We start from the raw sequence: 23,243 nt of genomic DNA on the forward strand, positions 1-23,243 counted from the left end.
GTTTTATCCACCTAGTTATGTATGTGCCTTCAGTGTGATTAGCATTCTGGGTATAGGCATATTTAGTGAAGTGTCATGCTAGGTTGGGTTTTGATAGGTGGAATGACAGAAGGAAATATGAATACTCAAAGTGATGGAGCATAAAATCTAAACTGTGTGTGTTTGTGTGTGTGTGTGTGTTTGGGCAGGTTTGATGGCTAGGGAATAAATAAAAGCCAGTGGACTGTAAGTCTAATTGTGATCAGGAGTATAGTGGGCTGTTACAGTATGGTAGGAGGAGAAGAGGTTGTAATCAGAGAGGGTTGTATTTGGATTTTAGGAATTTAGAGATGTAATAGTGGTACTAAGATCTAAACTGCAGCCAAAGTGGAAAAGAAATTTTTGAAGGTGATGAAGTCAGTGAGCTAAGAGGCCAGAGTTTTTCTTCACTGATTCTGTTCTTTTAAACACATTTTTAAGTCTTCCAAATGCTACAAACAGACCAAACAGTAAAACTTCTCTCAATCTTTATGTGTACTCTTTTTCCTCAGCCTTTTAGCTGTTGTTTTTCTCTTTCTTTTAAAACCAAACTTCTTGGGGTACCTGGGTGGCTCAGTCGGTTAAGCATCCACTCTTTATTTCTGCTTAGTTCATGATCTCAGGATCCGGAGGTTGGGTTCAGTGGGGAGTCTGCTTGAAATTCTCTTCTCCCTCTCTCACTCCCCCTGCTCACTTGAGTGCTCTCTCTCCCTCTCTCTCAAATAAATAAATAAAATCTTAAAAAAAAAAAACCCACCAAACTTATTTAGTTTCAGATTCTTTGAGTGCAGATTATTATTAAGCTCTTTGTTAAATCCCATTGTGTATAATAATCTTCATCCTTCTTGATTTGTCTATCACAGGATTGCTCTGCTGATTCTCTTCCTAATATTTACATTATGTATTTTAATTGAACCATCTGAAAATCTGTTGTGGGAATAATTTCATTGATCTCTGAATAGTAAAGTATGCGTCTCCTAAGGATGATCTACAGTGTCATTAAATCACACCTGAAAAATGCTTTCCTGATTTAATTCTCTCCGTTTTTGGTAGTTTTATTTACTTTTGACATTAATAAGATTTCATTTGTATTTTGTTTTAATAGTGGCCAATTCGCCATGGTATAGTTGAAGATTGGGACTTGATGGAAAGGTTTATGGAACAAGTGATCTTTAAATATTTAAGGGCAGAACCAGAAGACCATTATTTTCTTTTGGTAAGTACAAATTATAATTTCACCGAGGACATTTTTGAAGAAACAATGAGAACGTTTTCATCACATCTGTACTCACTAGGGCATACTTTGTTGTTTCTTATCCTGTGTCTAAAAGACTTTGTTACAATGCTGTATTGTCTTTAAGATCATCCAGTTCTGGGTTTTAGTAGAGTTGTAATATGTTGAAGCAACAAGGTTTAGGCACTTAGAAAGTTCTTTTCATAATTAATATGTGATCTTTATGATAGGAACAGTAAGGTTCAAAAACGTTGGAAATACGGCACTTCGCTTTTTTTATTGAACTGGTGTGATCATTATTTCACTAGTAATTCTTGGCAAGAAAAATACAATGTAATTTTTAAACTTTTCTTATTTTTATCAAAGCAATGAATGTTTACAGCTTACAAAAATCAAATGCTGTAAGATTTAAAACAAAAAAAAATAACACTCTCCTTCTTCATCTTTCCCAGCCTTTGATTCATGTTATCTAGAGACAAACACTTTAAATTTTTAAAGAGCTTTTTGTGATAGTTATCTTACAAATTTAAACATCTTTTCTATTTCTTGTTTGTTCATTTAAATATTAGACATTACCTACTGACTTCCTAAAGTAGGAAAAATGAGGCTTTTGTTTCTTTTACCCTCCTTCTCAACACAGAATCCTTATCTTCTCCCCCTCTCCATATAACTATACTGTTCTACAGTATAGTTATATGAAATCTACATTCTGTATTTTATTGTTATTTGTGAATATTGTTTATGGGTAGACCACATAAAGTTGAAAGAACTTTACAATAAACACCCACATGTACACAACCTAGACTCAAGTATTAACTTTATTATAATTGCATAAGATATCTATCAGGTTATCCATCACTTCATCTTATATTTTTAATTACTGCAGAATGAGTTGCAGATGGAGTAGTTTCACCCCTAAATATATTAGCATGTGTATCATCAACTAGAGATCATTATTTGTTTATAGTTCTTTTATGTATGTAAAATTCACATGCTATAAAATGTATAAATCTTAACTCTACCATTCTGTGGTTATTGACCAGGCATTTGCATACTTTCTCTGAAGGTCCAGATAGCAAATATTTTTGGCTTTGAGCGCCATCTGGTCTCTGCAGCTACTCAGCTCTGCTGTTGTAGCAGGAAAGCAACCTTAGGTGATACCTGAATGTGTTCCAGTAAAATTATATTTACAAAAACAAGTGGTGATCTGGATTTGTCTTATAGGATGCATGATACAATTTGCCCGTCTCCTGGTTTTAACAGATGCGTACATCTGTGTAACCTAAACCCTTATCAAGATATAGAACATTACTATCAGTTTGGAAAGTTTTCTGATGCCCTTTCCTGATTAATTCCTGCCCCTGTACCTAGAGGCAACCACTGTTCTGATTTTTTCCAGCACAGATTGGTTTTGCCTATATTTGAGGTTTATATAAATGGAATTATACAAGATATGATCTTTAAGACTTCATAATTTTTGAGACTCATCCACATTGTTGCATATACCGATAATTTGTTGCTAGATCATATTCTGTTGTATGAATATGCCTCACTATCCATTTTCTTGTTGATGATTACCTGGGCTGTTTCTGGTTTTTGACTGTTAATGAATATTTTGGTTATTGTGAACATTCTTATACAAGTCTTTTTGTGGACATGTTTTCATTTGTCTTACATAAATACCTAGATATCTAATTGCTGTGTCATAGGGTAGGTGCTTTCAGGACTTTTTCCAAGGGGTTGTACCTTTTTGCACACCCACCAACAATGTGTTAGCAATCTGGTTGCTCTACATTCTATCCAATGTTTGGTGTGTCAGTCTTTTTAATTTTAGCCATTCTGGTGGGTGTGTAAGATTTCTCATTTTGGTTTTAATTCGTACTTTCCTGATAACTAATGATGTTTTATTAGCACTTTTTTATGTGTTATTATCTATTAGTATATTTTCTTTGGGAGGTCTTCTGATTATATTTTATTTTATATAGAACTTTTGTTTTTCTTAGAGTTTATAATTTAACTGCCTTAGATTTTTCAGTTTGCTTAATTTTATATGTATCTATCACTAAGTTATCTTCAAAGCCTTGAACATAGTTCCAAAACTTTCAAATAAGTTTAAAACACATCAGGTAGTTTAGCTATTGAAGATTTTACATAGGCACAAAGTCTACTCTTAGTTGACCATTTTCTTTAAAAACCTTATAGTATTTTAATGCAAAAAAAAAAAACCTTATAGTATTTTTTTAAATTAACAAAAAGATTTAATTTGCAGTGAATTCAAGTTTTATCCATGTTTCTCTGTAATTTGTGCTCTTGAAATTTAAGGAATCATTCTTACCAATCATTCTTACATCATTCTTCTGTTTTTATGAAATTTGGTTTTGCCTTTTGTTTTAAATATCTGAGATAACAAAAAGGATTGTCAAATCAGACTTGTAAGAATCAGAGGTCTTAACCCAGTTTCAAGCTTTAATAATTTAAATGATTTAAGTAATCACGAGGTATAGGGGAAACATGAAGTTCAGGATTGCAAGTACTGTTTCCTCAGTCCTCTCTCACCTCATTAGAATGTGTTCTGGCCCAGACTTAATCTGCAGGTTTCTAAATGATATATATGGTCATATAAACTGAAGAGAACTGTGTAAATATCTCCAATAATACTCTTAACAGTTATATAACTTAAATAACAGTTTCCAAGAAGCATGGCATAAATATGTAGAATCTTGGCTTATTTACTGTAGTTATAAACAGACCCAGTTCATCCTGCTGAAAACATTACAATATATAGGTGAGAACTCTGCTACTAGAAACACCATTGGTATGTCTCCCTGAGGATCTGTCATTACCCTTTTATAAGATGGTTTGACTAGGTCTCCTTTCTCTCTCTCTCTCTCTCATTCCTTTTATCAGTGTTTAATGATGTAATGTAGGAATTTGGTTTCTTTTTTTGTGTGAATAACTATACTGTTTTCATATATGCATAGATCTGTTCGAGTTCTTTATATAGTTTTTCTTTGGTCTATTTGTCTATCTTTGTATCTCTAAGATTTTTAAATAAAATTTTGACATAAATTATTTCTTACTTAAAAATTGCCTAAAAGTTGTCAAAATAATCTGGTCTTGTCAATTTAAAATGTTATTCAATTTAATAGACTGAACCTCCACTGAATACTCCAGAAAACAGGGAATATACTGCTGAAATAATGTTTGAGTCCTTCAATGTTCCAGGCTTGTACATTGCTGTGCAGGTAAGAAAGTTCACAAGTCAGGATAAGCTTGACTCTTGAATTTTTATCTGGTTTAATTCACTCTTAAAAATATTTTTTTTTATGACCTCAAAGCATGTCTTAGTTCTCTCCTGAATCAGTAATTTAGAAATCATAGGAAATTGAGTTAGCAAAAGAAATGTTAAAGGAAGTAAGTTAATGATCTTTAGATAATTCAGAGCTTTTCATGGGACAGAAATAAGGGTATTAATATTTATTGAGTGTTTATTCCAGGTCAAGAACTTTATATACATATTCATTTATCCTTGAAACATTTGGTGTGTCCTTTTTTCATAGTTTTGATTGACTGACTGCTAAGTATATTTGACCACCTTCTCCTTTGTGCCCCTCTGTATTCTGTGTATCATAAATCCCTGTAATATTTTATTGAACTTACTTTGTAAATGTATTTTCATGGAATGGCTTCTCTCCCACCTCTCAGGATCATAGCTCACCTCTTGTTTTTTAAGCTTGTAGTGAATGTGATGTCTAGCATATCACAATGCTTAATAAGTATGTAAACTATTGTATAGTTCTCTTAGGTAACAATGATTATGATGTATGATCCTGTGTTAAAATAGGTGGATGGCCTAGATAACTTTCTAGGTCCCTTGCAGCTATTACATTGCAAGTAGGTAAAAGTTTAGCTCTGTTTTTAATTATTGGCCATGTATCTTGTGGAGGCTTGGATTCAGTTTTTAAAAAATGAGTTAGCTGTGTTAATTCTTAATTTGTAAACTTAAAAAAAAGAATTGTACTTTATTGCCTATGCCAGTGTTTTTCATAGAAAAATGTAATTTCATCAACTTTATTTCCTATTAAATCATATTTAGAAGTGTATAATGGCTTTTTTTGTGGTTAAATAACTTGTTATATATTCCTAAATGCATGTTGCACTTAGAAAATTTGGAGCTAATCTTATGATAGAGATACTTGTTTGTAGGCATCTATGTATGGAATAACTGGTGATTGGGTGTTTGTGTATTTCTTTACTTACACTCTGTGGTTTGTATACAGGTTAGCCCATATAAACATAATTTTAAGGCCTGGCAGTCTTAGTACTGTGATACTTCATGTTAGTCTTCCCCATTTTGACCCTTGTAAAAACATGGAATATTTATAAATATGCCCCTAAAAGTAAATATAAGCCTGTAAGTTTGTCTTAAAATGTAGGATGTGAATAATTTTACTGAATAATGTAAATGAATTTTGTGTATTGTCTTGCCAGAGGTGACTATAGTTGACCCTTGAACAACACAGGTTTGAACTGCATAAGTCTACTTTATATACAGATTTTTTTCGATAAATAGAGTACTGTAAATATTTGGCTTCCTTAAGATTTTCTTAACATTTTTTTCCCTATAACTTATTTTACTGTGAGAATACAGTATATGATGTAACATACAAAATGTGTTAATTGACTCTTTATGTGTTCTGGTCAACAGTAGACTATTGGTAGTTCAGTTTTTGGAGAGTCAGAAGTTATATTTGGATTTTCAGCTGCTTGTGTTGGAGGGATCAGTGCCCCTAACCCTGGTGTTGTTCCAGAGTCAACTGTACATTTAAAATTGAAGTACTCTGTGAAATATTTTTTTCTATTAACTCTTTGTGCTTGTTTTTATTTTCTTGCCTGTCACATTTCTTTTTGTCTAAGGCTGTTCTTGCCTTAGCTGCATCTTGGACCTCAAGACAAGTAGGAGAACGGACATTGACCGGTACAGTAATAGACAGTGGAGATGGTGTCACCCATGTCATTCCTGTGGTAAGGATATTTTAAAATTACCAAATAGTCCTATCAGATAACAAATCTGGCAGAGTTAAATGATATGAATTAATACTACTTTTAAAAAAATTTTAAAAACTTGAAAAATTTTCTCTGATTTGGCCATTTGTTCAGCTTGGGCTGTATTTTGTTCATATTAATATTAAAATTCTTGCTGTCTCTCTGTCAAATAAATAAAATCTAAAAATAATATTAAAATTCTATAAACAAATTCCAAAATCTTTCTTTTGCTATATAGGTTGGTACTGTAATTAGAATATGATTTAAAAGTATTAGAAATTGTTTCTAATTCATAATTAGAAAATGTTGGAGTAACCAGAATGGAAATATATTATGCCTTTTTTTTTTTTTTAAGATTTTATTTATTTATTAGAGCATAAGTGAGAGCATGAGTAGTGGTCAGAGGGGAAGAGGCAGAGGGAGAGGGACAAGCAGACTCCTTGCTGAGCAGGGAGCCCGATGTGGGGGCAAGATCCCAGGATTCTGGGATCAGGACCTGAGCCGAAGGAAGATACTTAACTGACCGAGCCACCCAGGTGCCCCTATGCCTTTCTTTACATTTATGTATGTATGTATGTATGTCTTAAAACAATTTTTTTTGGGCGCCGGCGTGGCTCAGTTGGTTAAGTGACTGCCTTCGGCTCAGGTCATGATCCTGGAGTCCTGGGATCGAGTCCCACATCGGGCTCCCTGCTCAGCAGGGAGTCTGCTTCTCCCTCTCCCTCTTCCCTCTCGTGCTCACTCTCTCAAATAAATAAATAAATAAATCTTTAAAAAATTTTTTTTTCTTTTTTCTTTTCTTTTTTTTTAACTAACATATAATGTATTATTTGTTGCAAGGGTACAGGTCTATGATTCATCAGTCTTGCCTTAAACATGAATTGTCTTCTGGTTTGGCTGTGTCTGTGTTGTATGGGTTAGCCAGTTGATAATCTCTCTTATCCTTAATTAACATTTCAGTTTGGTGCATAGGTTAACTAACAGTTTGTTATAAGCACATAGCCATTATTAATGACTTTTGGGAATTATTTTTATTTATTTTATTTTATTTTAATTAAGCTCTGTGCCCAGTGTGGGGCTTGAACTCATAACCCTGAGATCAAGAGTCACATGCTCTAATGACTGAGCCAGCCAGGTGCCCCTGGAAATTATTTTTTTGAATAAAAAGCTCAAGTTATGATCGTACTTTATGGTTTGGATTTAGTAAAGCCTATTAAGAAAAATGCACCAGATTGGATTATTTGTTAGAGATAGCATTTTTTCTGCCAAGGTCCTTGTGCTTCCAATTCTTAATGACAAATTAGGGTTTTTATTGTGCCTAAATACACTAAAAATGACTACTTGGAATCATACTGATAGTATTAGATATATAGAAAGGTTTATCTTTTAAAATTTTTATATTATATTGACTATCTTGTAAGAAATGAAATTATTTTGAACTTTTATTTCTTTATTACTAGTCATTCCTATTTTTAATGCATCAGGCAACCTCTTTTGAGAATTACATCCTCAGGGTGACTACTTTTAGATTAGATGTCATAATCTACCCTCTCAATGTCACAATAGTTTTAGTAATAATTGCCCCTTTTTTAGTAACAGCTTTCTTGCGATATAATTTACACACCATATAGTTCACCCCTGTAGAGTGTATACTTAAGTGTTTTTTTTTTTTTTATTCACAGAGTGCATCCATTACAACACAGTCAATTTTAGAACATTTTTATCACTCTAAAAAGAAACCCTGTATCTGTTAGCAGTCAGTCTCCCCATGATAACCTTAGCCCCTGGCAACCACTCATACACTTTCTGCCTTTTCTGGACATTTCTTGTAAATGGAAATCATATACTTTGTGGTTTTTCTTTTGTGACTGGCTTCTTTCATGAAGCCTAAAGTTTTCAAGATTATCCAAGGTGTAGCATGTATAGTACTTCATTTCTTATTCCCAAATAATATTTCATTCTATGGCTATATCAGATTTTAATTTGCCATTGGGGGTATTTTAATAGCTTGGAAATTGGGATGTGTCCAATGTTTCATGTTTTTTTTATAGTTTTTCTTTATTAGGTACATAGAGATTCTTAAGATTTTCCTTTAAACCTCAGAATCTATAATGTAGGTTATATTGAACACCTCAGTTTATCCATTAAAAATGCAAATAAATGAATTGCTTTAGATCACCAAATAGTAGGTTTTGGAGCTAGGATTCAAACTGGTTATGTCTGACCCCAGTCTTTTTTTTTTTTTTTTGAAGATTTTATTTATTAATTTGACAGAGAGAGCGAGAGCAGGAACACAAGCAGGGGGAGTGGAAGAGGGAGAGGGAGAAGCAGGCCTCCTGTCGAGCAGGGAGCCCGATGTGGGATTCGATCCCAGGACCCTGGGATCATGACCTGAGCCGAAGGCAGATGCTTAACGACTGAGCCACCCAGGCGCCCTGTCTGACCCCAGTCTTAATATCTGCACAACTAATCAGTAATATCAGTATCTTGATAATATTCAAATAGGTAATTTTCAAATATAAGTTATCAACATGAAAAAGAATGAATTTTTGTAAGGATATTAAGAATTGGATATTCCTGTGTTTTGTTCTCTTTTCCTTTTGCTTTCTTTTGAATTAATGGAGTATTCTTTTATAGTTCCATTTTATCTTTATTGACTTATTAGCTATGTTCTACTTCTTATTGTCATTTGCTTATTTTTTGGTGGTTGCTCTAGGGTTTATAATAAACATCTTTAATTTATAATCTAACTACAAACAATCTATTTCGTAAATAGGAAGTGTACAACAATGTACTTCCCTTTTGCACTATAATGATCACTCGTTTTATTTCTACATCTTACAAACTTATAGTGCATTATTAATTTGTTTCATTGTAAGTAGTATATTAGTTTTGTTAGGGCTGCTATAACAAAGTACCACAGACTGAGTGGCTCAAACAATAGAAAATTAATTTTTTTCACAGATGGAGGCAATAAAGTCAGAGATCAAGATGTTGGCAGGGTTAATTTTTTTCTGAGGCTTCTCTGTGTCTTCTCTCTAGGTGGCCTAATTTTCTCCATTTGTCTGCACATGGTCTCCTTGTGTGTCTGTATCCTAATCTCTTCTTTTAAGAACATAAATCATACCAGATTAGGATCCACTCTAATCACCTCATTTTAACTTAATTACCTCTTCAAAGTATGTACTATGGTGAGCGCTGTGAATTTTGTAAGACTGATGAATCACAGACCTGTACCCCTGAAACAAATAATACTTTATATGTTAATAAAAAAAAAAAGTTCCCATCTCCAAATACAATCACATTGTGAGGTATTGGGAGATAGCACTTCAACATAAGAATTTGGGGAGGGGTAGGATATGTCAGCTGAGAACAAATCTCCTCTTTAAAAGAGATTTTGAAAAAAAGATAAATTTCTTTTATATTTACGCACTTAGCATTTCCAGTGCTTGTTTCTTGGTGAAGGTCCACATTTCCATCTAGCATCATTTTCTCTCTGCCAGAATGATGGCCTTCAACATTGCCTTTTATTTTTTCTAAGATTTTATTTATTTATTTTAGAGAGCATGTGTGCATGTGAGGGTAGGGGGAGGAAGGGGCTTAGGGGGAGGAAGAGGGAGAGGGACAAGCACACTCACACTGAGCGGGGAGCCCTATGGGACCAGTCCCACAATGCTGAGAACATGACCTGAGCTGAAATCAAGAGTTGAATGCTCAACCAACTGAGCCACCCAGGCACCCCTGCCTTTAAAATGTCTTATTGTGCTGGTCTACTGACTCTGAACTCCTTCAACTTATGTACATCCTTTGAAAAAGCATTTTGCCTGCATTTTTGAAAGATTTTTTACTTGGTGTAGAATTTCAGGTTGATAGTTTTTTCCCTTCAGTATTTTAAAGATGTAGTTCTAATATCTTTTGGCTTACATCGTTTCTGAAAATAAGTCTGCTGTCATTTTTATGCTTGTTTCTTTGTGATATTTCTTACTTGTCTGGCTCCCTTCAAGATTGTGATGTACCTAAATATGTTTGTGTGTGTGTGTTTTTTTTTTTTTTTCTTCCCTTTCCCATTTCTTCTTGGGGTTTGGGTTTGTTGAGCTTCTTGAATCTATAGATTTGTAGTTTTTTTTTTTTTTTTTTTTATCATACCTGAAAAAGACTATCTGACTCTGCTTGGGTTCTCCCTCCCATTATTGCTGCCTGGGAATGCTTCCTAGGCAGTGAGATGGGATGTTTATAGCACTCATATTGTTTGTTTTCCCTTATCATTGGGAACACTGCCCTACTCTGCCTGTTGAGTGTCTGAAAATGTTTATTTCATTTAATTTGTCCTGTTTTTTTTTCTTTAAGGTGAGAGGATAAATCCAATCCCTAATATTCTGTCATGGCCAGATGATATTCTTGGATAATGAAATTTAATTTTTTTTTTAAAGATTTTATTTATTTGACAGAAAGACGCAGCGAGAGAGGGAACACAAGCAGGGGGAGTGGGAGAGGGAGAAGCGGGCTTTCCCGCTGAGCTGGGAGCCCGATGCGGGGCTCGATCCCAGGAGCCCCTGGGATCATGACCTGAGCCGAAGGCAGATGCTTAACGACTGAGCCACCCAGGCACCCCAATGAAATTTAATTTTGTTACATTATTTTTTGTACTTCCGACTCATATCAGTAAATTTATGAATTCATTGTGTAGAATTTAATTATTTGGCATTATTGATAATGCATAGAATGCCTCAGCCTTGTGAAATTGGTACCTACTTCATTAGGAAAAATGAGTTTGTGGATTAATGATCAAATTTCTTACAATGCTATCTAAATTGTTTACTGAAATTATAAAAGATTTTAAAATAATTTCCTATCTGGTCTGCTATCAGAACATTTAAAACTTCTGAAATTTGTAATTTCTGTGTTGTTCAGTCATTGCAGTCTTGGTTATAAACTCTTACCAGTAAAAGAATAATCTAAGTTGCTGGCCATTCTTGTTCATAATATCTATACACTATTATAAATTATATAATGTAGTATTGTGAGGAATACAGTTGAAGAATAAAGACTAGAAGAATTCTCCTAGGATTAAGCAATATTTGGGAATATAAACACATTAATTTGAGAAATTAATCTTTGATGGTTATTTAGGTTATATTAATTTTGAAATCATTGGAAGTAAATTTGCCACTTTTTTTTTTCATCTAGGCTGAAGGGTATGTGATTGGCAGCTGTATTAAGCACATTCCAATCGCAGGACGAGATATAACATATTTTATTCAGCAGTTGCTGAGAGACCGAGAAGTAGGAATCCCTCCAGAGCAATCCTTGGAAACTGCTAAGGCAGTAAAGGTAAAAAAGTAATGATGAGAGTGTGATTCAGCTAGAAATTAAAATCAAATTTACAATATTAACATGAGAAACTATCAGGTGAAGAACAGTACTTAGAAAAACCTTTTGTTTAACAAGTTGTAAATTATTACTCTTAATTATATATATGTTTTCTCTGTATTTCTTGTAAGGAAATTTTGCAGGATTATCAACTCTGTGCCTGTTGTCTCCACATTTCACATTTGAGTCAAGAACATTGTACCAACTGACGTTAGCATACATTTTTGTGATTAGTCCCTGTAGTAAAAATAATTAGTTCACTTCAGAGTCCTTGTATCTCAGTTTCTTCACTGGATTCTTTATTTTAATCCTAACAATTTTCTATTAAAAAAAAATTTTTTTTATGTAATTGTTTCATTTCACTATAGAATAGAGGTGGTGTTTGGCTCAAGTGATAATGGCAAACAGAAGAAAAATGTGAAGACTTTAAGGTGTTTTAATAATTAGTATGTTATGTAAGTCTTTGTTAGATTAGTGCTTCATGTAAGCTGTCAAAATACTTAGCATTGCTTTTTAAATTTACCGTTTGCCAACATACCTACAAAAATTTCAGTGGGTTTCTCATATGTTTTCAGTATGTGAAAGCAAAACTACCCCAGCAAAAATATCTTTATTTGCCTATCTTTGCCTGATTATAGGGTTTCTTTCACTCTTTAAAGGTTAGGAATGAAAAAGAATTTACTACTTCCTAGTAGTAAAGGAATTATGAAATGGCTGCCAGAACTCACCCAAAGAGTGGCATCAAAATTAAATATATAAAAAATTAACATGAATACTGCTTCAGCATCTTTGGGAAGCCTGTGGAGTTTAAAAAAATAACAAAAGCACCAAGGATTCAAATCTGATGGAGAGAATACTGATGCTCAGTCTGAATGTCTTTTAAGAATTATCATTTCCATGTAATTCCTACTTCCAACGTTTGGAGAAAGAAGAGCTACAACAACATAATCAAATTGTCCTTTGTTTTCCATATTTCCTTTTATGTCTTTCAATTATTAGTAATAATATTTGCATCTATCATGGAGTAGAATTCTTGATGTACAAAAATATGTGAAGTGTGTGTTTTTCTTTTAAAAAAAAATGAGACTTGGATTCAGGAGTCCATAAATTGCAAATAGAATGTTATAACCCATAACATTTTTTAATTGAGTTTTTGATGAAAACTTTTACTTTTAGTACTTATAACCAGATATTCAGCAATTTAGCACTATAGGTGATACATTAAAAAAGAATAGTTTTTATTTTCAGCCTTTTTTCTTTTGCTCATTTACTTAGACCATATTCAGTTTTGTTCCAGGAAGGTATTAAGGATTAAGGGTCTATATTATATTGTGGGTTATATCAACTATTACTTATTCTCCAGTTCTGTATTTATTTTATGTTTTTTCCTCTTCATAATGCAAACTCCATTAATTACTGGAACTGTATAAAACGTTGAATGACATTAATGAATGTTTTCATGAGATAGTAGAGGTTCTCTCTTTAGTTGGTCAAATCTTATTCACTTTATATATGAAGCCAGGAATTATGTGTAGGAGATGAGAGATGAGTTGTTTGTACTAAACATAAACTAATGTCCTAACATAAAATTTTCTTCAGCTTAATTTCTTAATTTTATTTTCTGAAGATATTTGTGCATTTGATTCTGGTTTGCTAAAACTGTGTCATCCTTTTCTACTGTTCCTAAAATGAAGAAATAATTACTCATTTCTTTGTTTTCTTAGGAGCGCTATAGTTATGTCTGCCCAGATTTAGTAAAAGAATTTAACAAGTATGATACAGATGGATCAAAGTGGATTAAGCAATATACTGGAATCAATGCTATCTCAAAGAAAGAATTTTCTATTGATGTTGGTTATGAGAGATTCTTGGGACCTGAAATCTTTTTTCATCCAGAGGTAAGTTTTTTTTTTCTTAGATGGAATTGTTTTTGAAATATTCAACAGAAATTATCAGTCAGCCATAAGAAATTCAGAAAGTTCATCTCAGGAACTTTTTTTTGTATACTAAAATGCTATAGTGAGTTATTTTCAAGAGGAAAAATTGCCTATGTGAAATAGGCTAAACAAATTACTATTTCTCACGTATTTAGAAAACTAAAACATGTCTTTTTTAATAGTTGTGGCTTATGTGGGGTCATGGAAAGAGGGGAGCCCTTAAAATTTATGACCATTTAAATGAAATATTTTTGGAAAAGTTCTAGAACTACCACTGGCCCCATATAAAATAACCATTAAACCAAGAACCATTAGTTGACTATCATAACAAAATATCAGCAAAATAGTTTTCTGTGTCTAGGAAATGTTAGCAACATGCAGGTTTTATTAAGTTAATGAAATGTGTGCTTTAAATGAAAAATTCTTCTAGTAACTTAGTATAAGAAATTTATTAATAAAGTTACATTAAATGCCTACTGTGCTTATTTGGCATTAAAAATGGTTATTTTTAAATATTGCTTATTCACTTAGCAAATAGTGAATATAATTTTCATGGTCTCAGTTTAAGTATGGAATATTTAAAGATGAAAAATTATTTTATGTTGCTCTTACTGAGCTCAGAGAATAAGGGAGATGAATATCTAAACAGGTATAGTTGCTTTAATATGCATGGATTTGGGGAAGGCATAGGAACAAAGAGCATCTTAAGTCTGCTTGGGGGAACTAGGGAAACTTCTTAGAGGAGGTGACAGTTGAGGGTGAATACATATTTGTCAGGCAGGTATGTCAGGGGAGTATCTTTCTGGCAGAGGAGATAGGCTGGGTAGAAGTCTGGGATAGGAGAGAGCTAGATAATAAAATTATAAAGGAAGGGATTGGTAGGAGATGGGTCCAGATGGGTGTTCATGAGGGATTAATATGCTATAGAAAGGAGTTTACTGGATTCTGTAGTTGTGCAGAAATCTTTAGTGCAAATGACACAGATTCATGTATGGTATTAGAAAGGTCACTCTGCACTGGGTTGGATGGATTGAAACAGAGGAGTGAATTGTGTTGGAAACAGGTAATGATGAGAGTGTGATTCAGTTAGAAATTAAAATCAAATTTACAGTATTAACATGAAAAACTGGAAACAGGTGATTTTATTGCAGTTTTCTGGATGAAGGCTTCCATCTATTCCCCCTCTTCTGACATTTAGGGATCCCGTCTGCCCCTGCTGTCAGGCCAAGTGGTTTGGGTGGGTCTTGGGAGGGATGTCCCTGGATCCAGCCAGTCTGAGCAGGACATTCCCCCAGCCATGGTGATTGGTTCAGAGGTAGGCATGTGCCCTGAGCCCATCCAGTCAGAGCAAATCCCAGGGCTTCTCTAGGTGCTCTTAGAGCTCTCCTAGTGGATTTGAATCTGAGGAAGAGAGTGGAGCCTTAGAATGAAGCCAACACACAGGAGAAAGTAAGGTCAATAAGAATGAGAAAGAGGTAAGAGAAAAGCAGTAGAATCAACATTGACTTCCTGATTACTTAGATGTGAGGGGAGTAAGAATATGAAGAATCTGTGATGATTCCCATATGTGTAACTTGAACAACTGGATGTGAAGAATATGAGCAGGGATTGGAGATCATGATGAATTGGCATATAGCTGTAAGTTGGGAGCAAAGGAGTGAGCACCTGGGATAAGGCATTGTAGTCAGACAGGTATAGGGGTGTTTTAAGGCTTAGATAGCACATTTTCTTTGCAGTCTTTAAAATAAAAATTCATAAGAGGATATATGTACATAGTTTTAAAAGTCACATAACACTGACAGGCTTAAACAAAAACAGCAGCTCCTCAACCTCCACCCCTCCTCTCACTCTTTTTGTGTTCTGCAGAGCATTCACTAGCTCTCACTTAGCCAGCACTCTTGGTAATTACCTGCACATTTCCAGATATTTGTCCTATTTCTTGACATAGCAATGTAAGTAATTTATCTACCAGCTTCCTTTTAGGTTAGTTGATACTTCCTTAGACCCTCTTCCCTCAGCCTGTATGTATGTTATGTTATAGTTATTAGCTAAATCAGTAGTTTTACAGTATATGAATAGTATTATACTGTTAATGTTTTTTGCTTTTGAGGCAAAATTATAATATTGTAAATTTTTTCTCAAAATTGAGCTTTTCCTAAATTTTTGCTTCATTTCTTCATTTGTGTCATTTTCTCTTTGTTCATTTATTTCATTTATTCATTGAGGTTGTAATTAACTGTTTTTACAAGATCTGGAAGGGATCCTGGGAGTCTCACTATTTCTATATAGAGAAATTTAACAGTTTTTTTAAAACCTTGTTTTACTTTTCTTTGTGGTTTCTTATCATTTCAATTTTGGGGACTTCAAGGTTCTACAGGGTGAATGGATTGACTTCTTAGCAGTATGCCCTTCTGGAAGCACTTAGGATGTAACATTCCTTTTTTGTCTTCCAAACACGATTGAAGTATTTTATTCATTGTTTACTCACCTCCTCTTTTCATCCTTGGGCATTAATCCTTTCTTGTAATTTTCTTTTGTCATTTTAGTAGTGATTTAGGAGGATAGATAACCATGTAGCTGGCAGTCAGGTCCCATTTTCCTCTGGGGTCATGTGTATGTGAACTGCTGAAGTCAAATGAATTAAAGGTCATGGGTTAAGGAACATCAGTTGAAGTTGAAATACTGGAGAGAGGTACTAAACCTCCAAGTGGAGGACAGGAATTAGAGAATTGCAGAAGATCCAGAACCAAAGTCCTAGGTGAATAGGATCATTACCACAAGATAGGTAATAGCGTGGGAGGTAAGAGATATCTTGGATTTTAAAGGAGGAAGCATTTGAGTGCAATACTCTTGACAGATGTCCTCAGCTAAGGTCCTGACAGTCTTAAAAAACCTTTGACATGTTAGATACGTAAATAAACTGTTGTTTTGGTTGTGCCGTGTTGCTTAGGAAAGGGATAATTGTCTGGATGTCAGTTTACCTTGTTGCTAATGTTTCATATATAATTTTTTTTCTATTTAATCTTTATCATTTGATATACACCAAGTTTTCTTCATTAAGTTTTTTAAAACTGCAACACCTTTTACTCTGTAGCATTTTTTTCTTTGTAAATAATTTCTTCTGTGAGAAATCCATGTTTTTCTTCATAGTTTTTTAAAATCAGTTATGTATATGCACATTGTTCAGAAGTCCTAGTTATTGAAATTCTCACAAAAACTAGGAGTGTCCTGCATACTCTCCCTAATTTTTTTCCTGGAGGTAAGCACTTCAGCCTTTTTTAGTTGATTCTTTTGGTGATTGCCTCATAGTTACAGATTGCTTTGGTTGCATTGCGACTTCAAGTTTTTTCAGTCTTAGGCATTTTCTGTCAGTTTCCAGCTATGGAGGAAGAGGATTGCCTTTTCTCCCTTTTTTTGCCATGACAAACAGTACCTTTCCATACCTTTTTGTCCCAATAATTACATTATAATTTCAGTTAGGTAAAAATTCAATGCTTACATTTTTGTGAACACAAATTTTAATCAGATCTGTGAACACAAATTCTAATTAGATCTGAGTCATACAGTTTACAATGAAATATTTTCCTGTCCTATATTTTGTTTTCCATGGGAAACAATAACTTGTTTGCTTAGTTTTAAAATAATGATCCTTAATTCACCTCTAAACTCTATCCACCAGTTTTATAACTGTCTTCTCAGGATATTCAGACGCAAAGGGCTTTATAATCAATTTAATTTTCCAGAGCATGTGTTATGTCCCAATCTGAACCTGTTTCCTCCTGCACCTGGTACAGAGTTGTCATATTCCTTCACCATCATTGTGGGGATTCCTGTTGCCTCTCGCTTAAATCCCTCTTGCCTCCATCCCATACCTTTCCCTTTCTTTATTTTGGTGGAAATCATTTCCCATTGGGGTTCCTGATAAAAAGGGCACATGAGGCATGAAAATTTCAAGACCTTGCATGTCTGAAGATGTATTCATTTTATCTTCATACTTGTCTGATAATTTGGGTATAGAATTCTAGATTGTAAATCATTTTTCTTCAGCATTTTGAAGCCTTAGCTCAGTTGCTTCCCATTATAACTTGAAGTAAAAAACTGTTCTGATTTCTAAACCTTGTACAGGGCCTTTTTTTCTTTCCAGATACTTGTAGGTTATCCCTTTGTTCCCCTGACATTCTCATGTGCTCTCTCTGTTTTCTCTTCTAGTTGTACTTTTTCTTTTTGTTCCACTCTCTAGGTGATTTCTTCAGTTTACCTTCTGAACCTTCTGTTGAATTTCTTTCTGGTAACATACCTAATTTTCAAGGGTTTCCCCTACATCTGCTCTTGAATATTCCTTTTTTATGCTGCTCTGTTCTTGTTTCATGGTTGCATATCTTCTGGCTCTCTGAGGGTGTTAGTCTAGGTTTTTTGAAGTTTTCTTCTTTCTGCATAGTCTCTTTCTTCCAGGTTGCTTTTTCTCTCTGTTTTGATTCCTATATTTTTCATGCTAGGGGTTTTTGGGGGCCACTCATTTAAGAAGGGGACACTAAAACCCTGATTGGATATCTGAGCTTTGTGGGTAGGGCTTTTGACTATGGTCTTTTCTTTGGAGGAATGCCCTATATGTGTTTCCTTAGATCATTTCACATAGTTCGGTTCCCAAAAAGATTACTGCCTGGAGGGTAGAGGTTGGCAGTCAAATGGAAAGAGGGTCAGCATTTGTATGTTGGAGTGGGCTGCATATCTTCACTTAAAAGCCCCCAGCTTTCATTCGTTTCAGCCGTGTATAAGAGTCTTGGGGCTCTCTAATTTATTCCCTTTAGAGAATAGATAAGCCACCTTTCTCTTTGGATGAGGAAGAGGTATTTCATAGACTTATGTAGCTGGGATCTGTGACTTTAGTTGCTTTTCACAGAGGCTGTCAACCAGTGTTCCTTCCTGTCCTTCTTCTACCTCACTTTCAATGCTGGTAGGTACAGCCAGTTCTTTTTGGGGTGGTGGTGGTGGTGGTGGTGGTGGTGGTGATAGAAAACAGCCTTATTCTTGGCTTTCCCTACTGATGACTTACTAAGTGTTTTGGAGGGAGTGCGTAGTCTTGTCCATCTGCTTTCCACATTGCAGTTGCCAAGTTTTGTTGCTGTTTCTTACCTTTCTGTTCTCTCCATACATTTGGAATTATTCCTTTTTTTTTTTTTAATTTCTTTGGGGCGCCTGGGTGGCTCAGTCATTGGGTGTCGGCCTTCGGCTTGGGTCATGGTCCCGGCGTCCTGGGGTTGGGCCCCGCGTCCGGCTCCCTGCTTGGCGGGGGGCCTGCTTCTCCCTCTCCCACTCCCTCTGCTTGTGTTCCCTCTCTCGCTATGTCTCTCTCTGTCAAATAAATACATAAAATCTTTTAAAAAAATTTCTTTATTGGTGCTTTTAGTAGGGAGAACAAGTTGAGATATGTGTGCTTAGTTCACCATGTTTTTCCAGAATAGACTTTTTTTTTTTTTTGGTATACTATGAACTGTGTCACTTCCCAAGTGAATTTTAAGATTCTGTCTTCTGTAGTTCTAGATATCCTCTATCATTTGGAAGATTCACTCTGTTTTTTGTTTTGGCTAGATGAAAGTGTAGGTATCTAAACTTGGACACTAAACATAAACTATATGAGAGTAAGGGTATTTATTTTTTGAATTGCTAAATTCATCACAAATGCTTGAAAGAACTGTTTTTAGATGGAATGGGCTTGGCACTCTGATTTTTTTTTTAAGGGAAATTTAAATTTTTTTGACAAAGCTATTTGGACTGCTTTGTTTACTTAGGTGTATTCTCTAAATTTTTCAGAAGAGGGGATAGATATTCCTCCCTTGATAGCCACTTGCAGTAGTATTAAGACCTGATCAGAGAGCATTCAGAGACAGGACTAATCCTTTTGCTGAGAGTGAAAACAAAAGGCCTAAAAATAAACTTAGTGAGGACCCTAGGTTGAGCATAGTCGAGTATTGAGTAACCTACAACAATTTATTGTTAATTCTTACTCTTTCCTTTTATTTATTAAGTATCCATTGTTTGCTGCTTTACTACAATATTATTCTACTCATTCTCACCTGGGATTCTATATAGCACAATGGTCCATAAGCTTTTTGTGAAGATGTATTCAAATCAGACTTCATTTCTTTCTTTCCAAATCAGAGTATCTGTGGGTAGATTCTTGAGTATGGGAATATATAAAGCTCGTATAAATTCTTTTGTATGTTCTTGATTAAAAATTGCTATGAGAAGGGCATAGCACAGGAATGAATGACCCTGTTCCTGCCTTTTACTCGCTCATGTTATAGCAGATAAACTGTCTTAAAGGTTAAGGAAAGAATTATGGGAGGGTTAATCTGTTGAGCACACGCGCTCCTCTGTGTGTGTGTGTGTGTGTGTGTGTGTGTGTGTGTGTGTGTGTGTGTGTGTGTTTAGGTAAATACTGAAGGAATATGGTTAACAGACGGTGTAGAGAACTTGTAAGTTCTGTATTAATAAGTTGATAAGATATTAAGATATTGTAGAACATATTTTCTATCATTAGTATTTTCTCTTGTTAATGTTCTTTGTCCACATTTTGGGGATTAAATCTCATGACAGGGTCTCAGGTTGAAGTATCATCATGGGATCATAAAAGCATGTTTTGAGAACTTAAGTTTCCTTAGAAATTTCACAGTCTAAAACCTAGAGAATTTCTATAGATCACAAAATAAAATTTTCAGGATTCCAATTCTTTTGCTCATTCTAGTTAATTGTGGACTGAGCCATTCTCTGCCTCTCAACCAAGCTTGTGTATACATGGCATACAGAGCCAGCCAAGTTGAGTTATATTCTCCCATTTTCCCACAGAATACAATATGGACTACTTCTGACAGATAAAACAAATAGTCTATAGGTTGGGTTCTCAAGGTTCAGTATGAGCCACATTTCCATACCCACTCTTAGGTATTCATTATCTGAAGGAATTCTATATCTCTCTTAAGGTTTCTTATGTACACTCATCAGCATGCTTCAAAAAGATAGATGTTGGCTGCCATTTTTTTCCTCTTACTATAATAACAGAAGTCAGTAGAATCTTTGTTAGGGATATCTTCATCTAAATTAAAATATCTGGTATCATTATGCTTCATCACTTAAGTAACATTAAATCTCTTTTCATTGTATGCCCAGACTCTAAATAACTTCAAACTAATTTTAAAAAACTGGAAAAAATTGACACATCTAATAGTTACCAGTCAAGTTACAGAATCCCTTTAATGAACAAAGGAATGTTGTTTCTCCCATTAGACAAGCTAATGGGAAAAATGAGAGGCCAAGAGAGGTGGTTGGCAACTCATTTTCTAGACAGTTATTTTAAATTTTATTCATTTGAATAAAATAGACTTGTTTAGTTTGACAAATTAGAGCTAAATTTTGACCTTAATACCTAGGAAAAATCCCATGTAGCATTTCCTTTCCAATTTTAAAGAGTAATACATGGCCACTTACATATATTTTTGAAAATTAGCTCTTTGTTTCAGAATACAAGCTTAATTCTGAGATCTAACATTTCCAAATTATTTATATATATATGTGTGTGTGTGTATATATGTATGTATATGTTTTTATAGTTCCTCTCAGGAAATACACAGTATGATTTTGGAGGATCATAGGCATGCATATAAAAATAAATGATGTGGAAGAAAGGAAGCCTTCCTTAATCTTACTCTCCTTGTATAAGACCTGATGTATATAAAATTTAAAAAAAAATTTTTAACCTCATTCTGTTTCCATAATAATTGAAGTTGTGAAACTGCTTTACATCTCAAACCTACCTATCCAGGCTGTTAAAGAATTCTGAAAAGTTTTGTGTAATATGTGTACCTTCCATTCCAAATAAATACATAGTAATATTTTAATATTTATCATATTGAAATCTTATTTTAAGAAGTAAAATATTACAAAAAGAGTATCTTACCTTCCTCAGACCTTTTCCTTTCTCTGTTTGGTTTCCATCCTTTCTTTTTCCTCCTGAGGGCATAAATTTAGTGTATATCCAGTTCTTATGTTTAACTGTGCATGTGTTTACAAAAACATATATTTTTAAAGGGCTTACATATATGGAATAACTCAAGTTTTTCTGAAGTTATCTTTTTAAAAAATGAGTTTTGCTTTTGAGTGTCAGCTATTTGGAAATAGTTTAACTATGGTATATCATCATGTGAGTATACAGTTTGTTCTCATTATTCACAGTAGATACTCTATAAAGTTGCTGTGAACGCTGAATTAGTGAATACTGAACCATTGCTCATAGGGGGAAACAGGGTTCGGTTCTGTGAGCCTTAGATTACAACACTTTTGTCAGCTGAACATGAAACCTTGTTTTATTTGTGTTTCTGTTTAAAGACACACTGTTTAATATATATCGTTGATTTATTAGCATTAATATCATGGCCAGCAGCAAAACTGTGACTCATGCCTGAATGCACCTTATCCAAAACTGTATTTTCTCCATGACATACATCACAACCTTGAGCTTAGGAACAGTAGATGGCACTTTGGCACTACTGTGGTTGGGGACCCTTTTATTTTATTTTATTTTATTGTATTGTATTGTATTGTATTGTATTTATTTGAGAGGGCAAGAGCAAGCGAGAGCACAATAGCACTGGGAGGGAGAAAGCAGACTCCTGGCTGAGCAGGGAGCTTGACGCAGGGCTCGATCCCAGGAACCTGGGATCATGACCTGAGCTGGAGGTAGATACCCAACCGACTGAGCCACCCAGGTGCCCCGGGGACCCTTTTAAATAGCAAAATCACCTGCAAAAATGTGGAAACTGTGGCACTAAATAGATCATGAAAAGGACACTTACTTACAGTATAAAAGCTAAAATGAAAAGACTGAGCATTTCCGTGTTTGACCTCAACACAAATGCGTCGGTCAACTCATTTTCAGAGCTCTGCTCATGTGCATGCCTACAGATTTTTACCAGCTCATGGTATATGTGTGGTTTTACATTTTTGCTATTCTGATAGTTATGAAATGGTATAGATCATCATTACTGTAATTTGATTTCTTCTGAAATCTCTGATTTCTGTGTCTTTAATTTTGAATTGGAGACCAGAATTTATGTTTGTAAAAAGTACTTTTATTTTTAAACTGGAAACTTTCTTATTTTTTTATTGTGATATATGTTAGTGGTGATCTAGTCTCTATCATATACCTGCCTTTATTTACTTTTCAGTTTGCTAATCCAGACTTTACTCAACCTATCTCAGAAGTTGTAGATGAAGTAATTCAGAATTGCCCTATTGATGTCAGACGTCCTCTCTACAAGGTCAGTATTTACAGCAAAATTGTTCAAGGTCTTCTTTTAAAACTTTATATTTCTGTCCATTGTTGAATATTAAATTTAAAAATCCTCTCTTCAAAAGCCTATGATAGGATTTTAATACTATTTCTTATGTCTTTAAAAATTTTCTCTTTCTCAATAAAAGTCATACTTACTTATTTATTTTTCTCCACTAATACAGAATATTGTCCTCTCTGGAGGTTCAACCATGTTCAGGGACTTTGGACGTCGCTTGCAAAGAGATTTGAAAAGAACTGTAGATGCCAGGCTGAAATTAAGTGAGGAATTGAGTGGTGGCAGATTGAAGGT

At 34.3% G+C, this 23,243-nt stretch overlaps 1 protein-coding gene across 4 annotated transcripts in view; it reads left to right on the forward strand.

Annotated features, from left to right (window-relative positions):
- ACTR3 (actin related protein 3) overlaps positions 1 to 23,243 on the forward strand; it is a 59,525-nt gene that overhangs the window by 30,213 nt on the left and 6,069 nt on the right. For 2 of the 4 annotated variants that reach the window (XM_073884818.1, XM_025857178.2), the window contains 7 exons: positions 1,124 to 1,234; positions 4,402 to 4,497; positions 6,170 to 6,277; positions 11,486 to 11,629; positions 13,393 to 13,566; positions 22,827 to 22,919; positions 23,116 to 23,241. In XM_073884818.1, coding sequence (XP_073740919.1) covers positions 1,124 to 1,234; positions 4,402 to 4,497; positions 6,170 to 6,277; positions 11,486 to 11,629; positions 13,393 to 13,566; positions 22,827 to 22,919; positions 23,116 to 23,241 — 852 coding nt within the window. The remainder of the gene's footprint in view (positions 1 to 1,123; positions 1,235 to 4,401; positions 4,498 to 6,169; positions 6,278 to 11,485; positions 11,630 to 13,392; positions 13,567 to 22,826; positions 22,920 to 23,115; positions 23,242 to 23,243) is intronic. The other 2 variants (XM_073884823.1, XM_073884827.1) reach the window with 2 other exon arrangements.

This window comes from Callorhinus ursinus, unplaced genomic scaffold (assembly GCF_003265705.2).
Source record: "Callorhinus ursinus isolate GAN/ISIS: 27379988/994484 unplaced genomic scaffold, GSC_fseal_2.0 scaffold2, whole genome shotgun sequence".
NCBI lineage: Eukaryota > Metazoa > Chordata > Mammalia > Carnivora > Otariidae > Callorhinus > Callorhinus ursinus.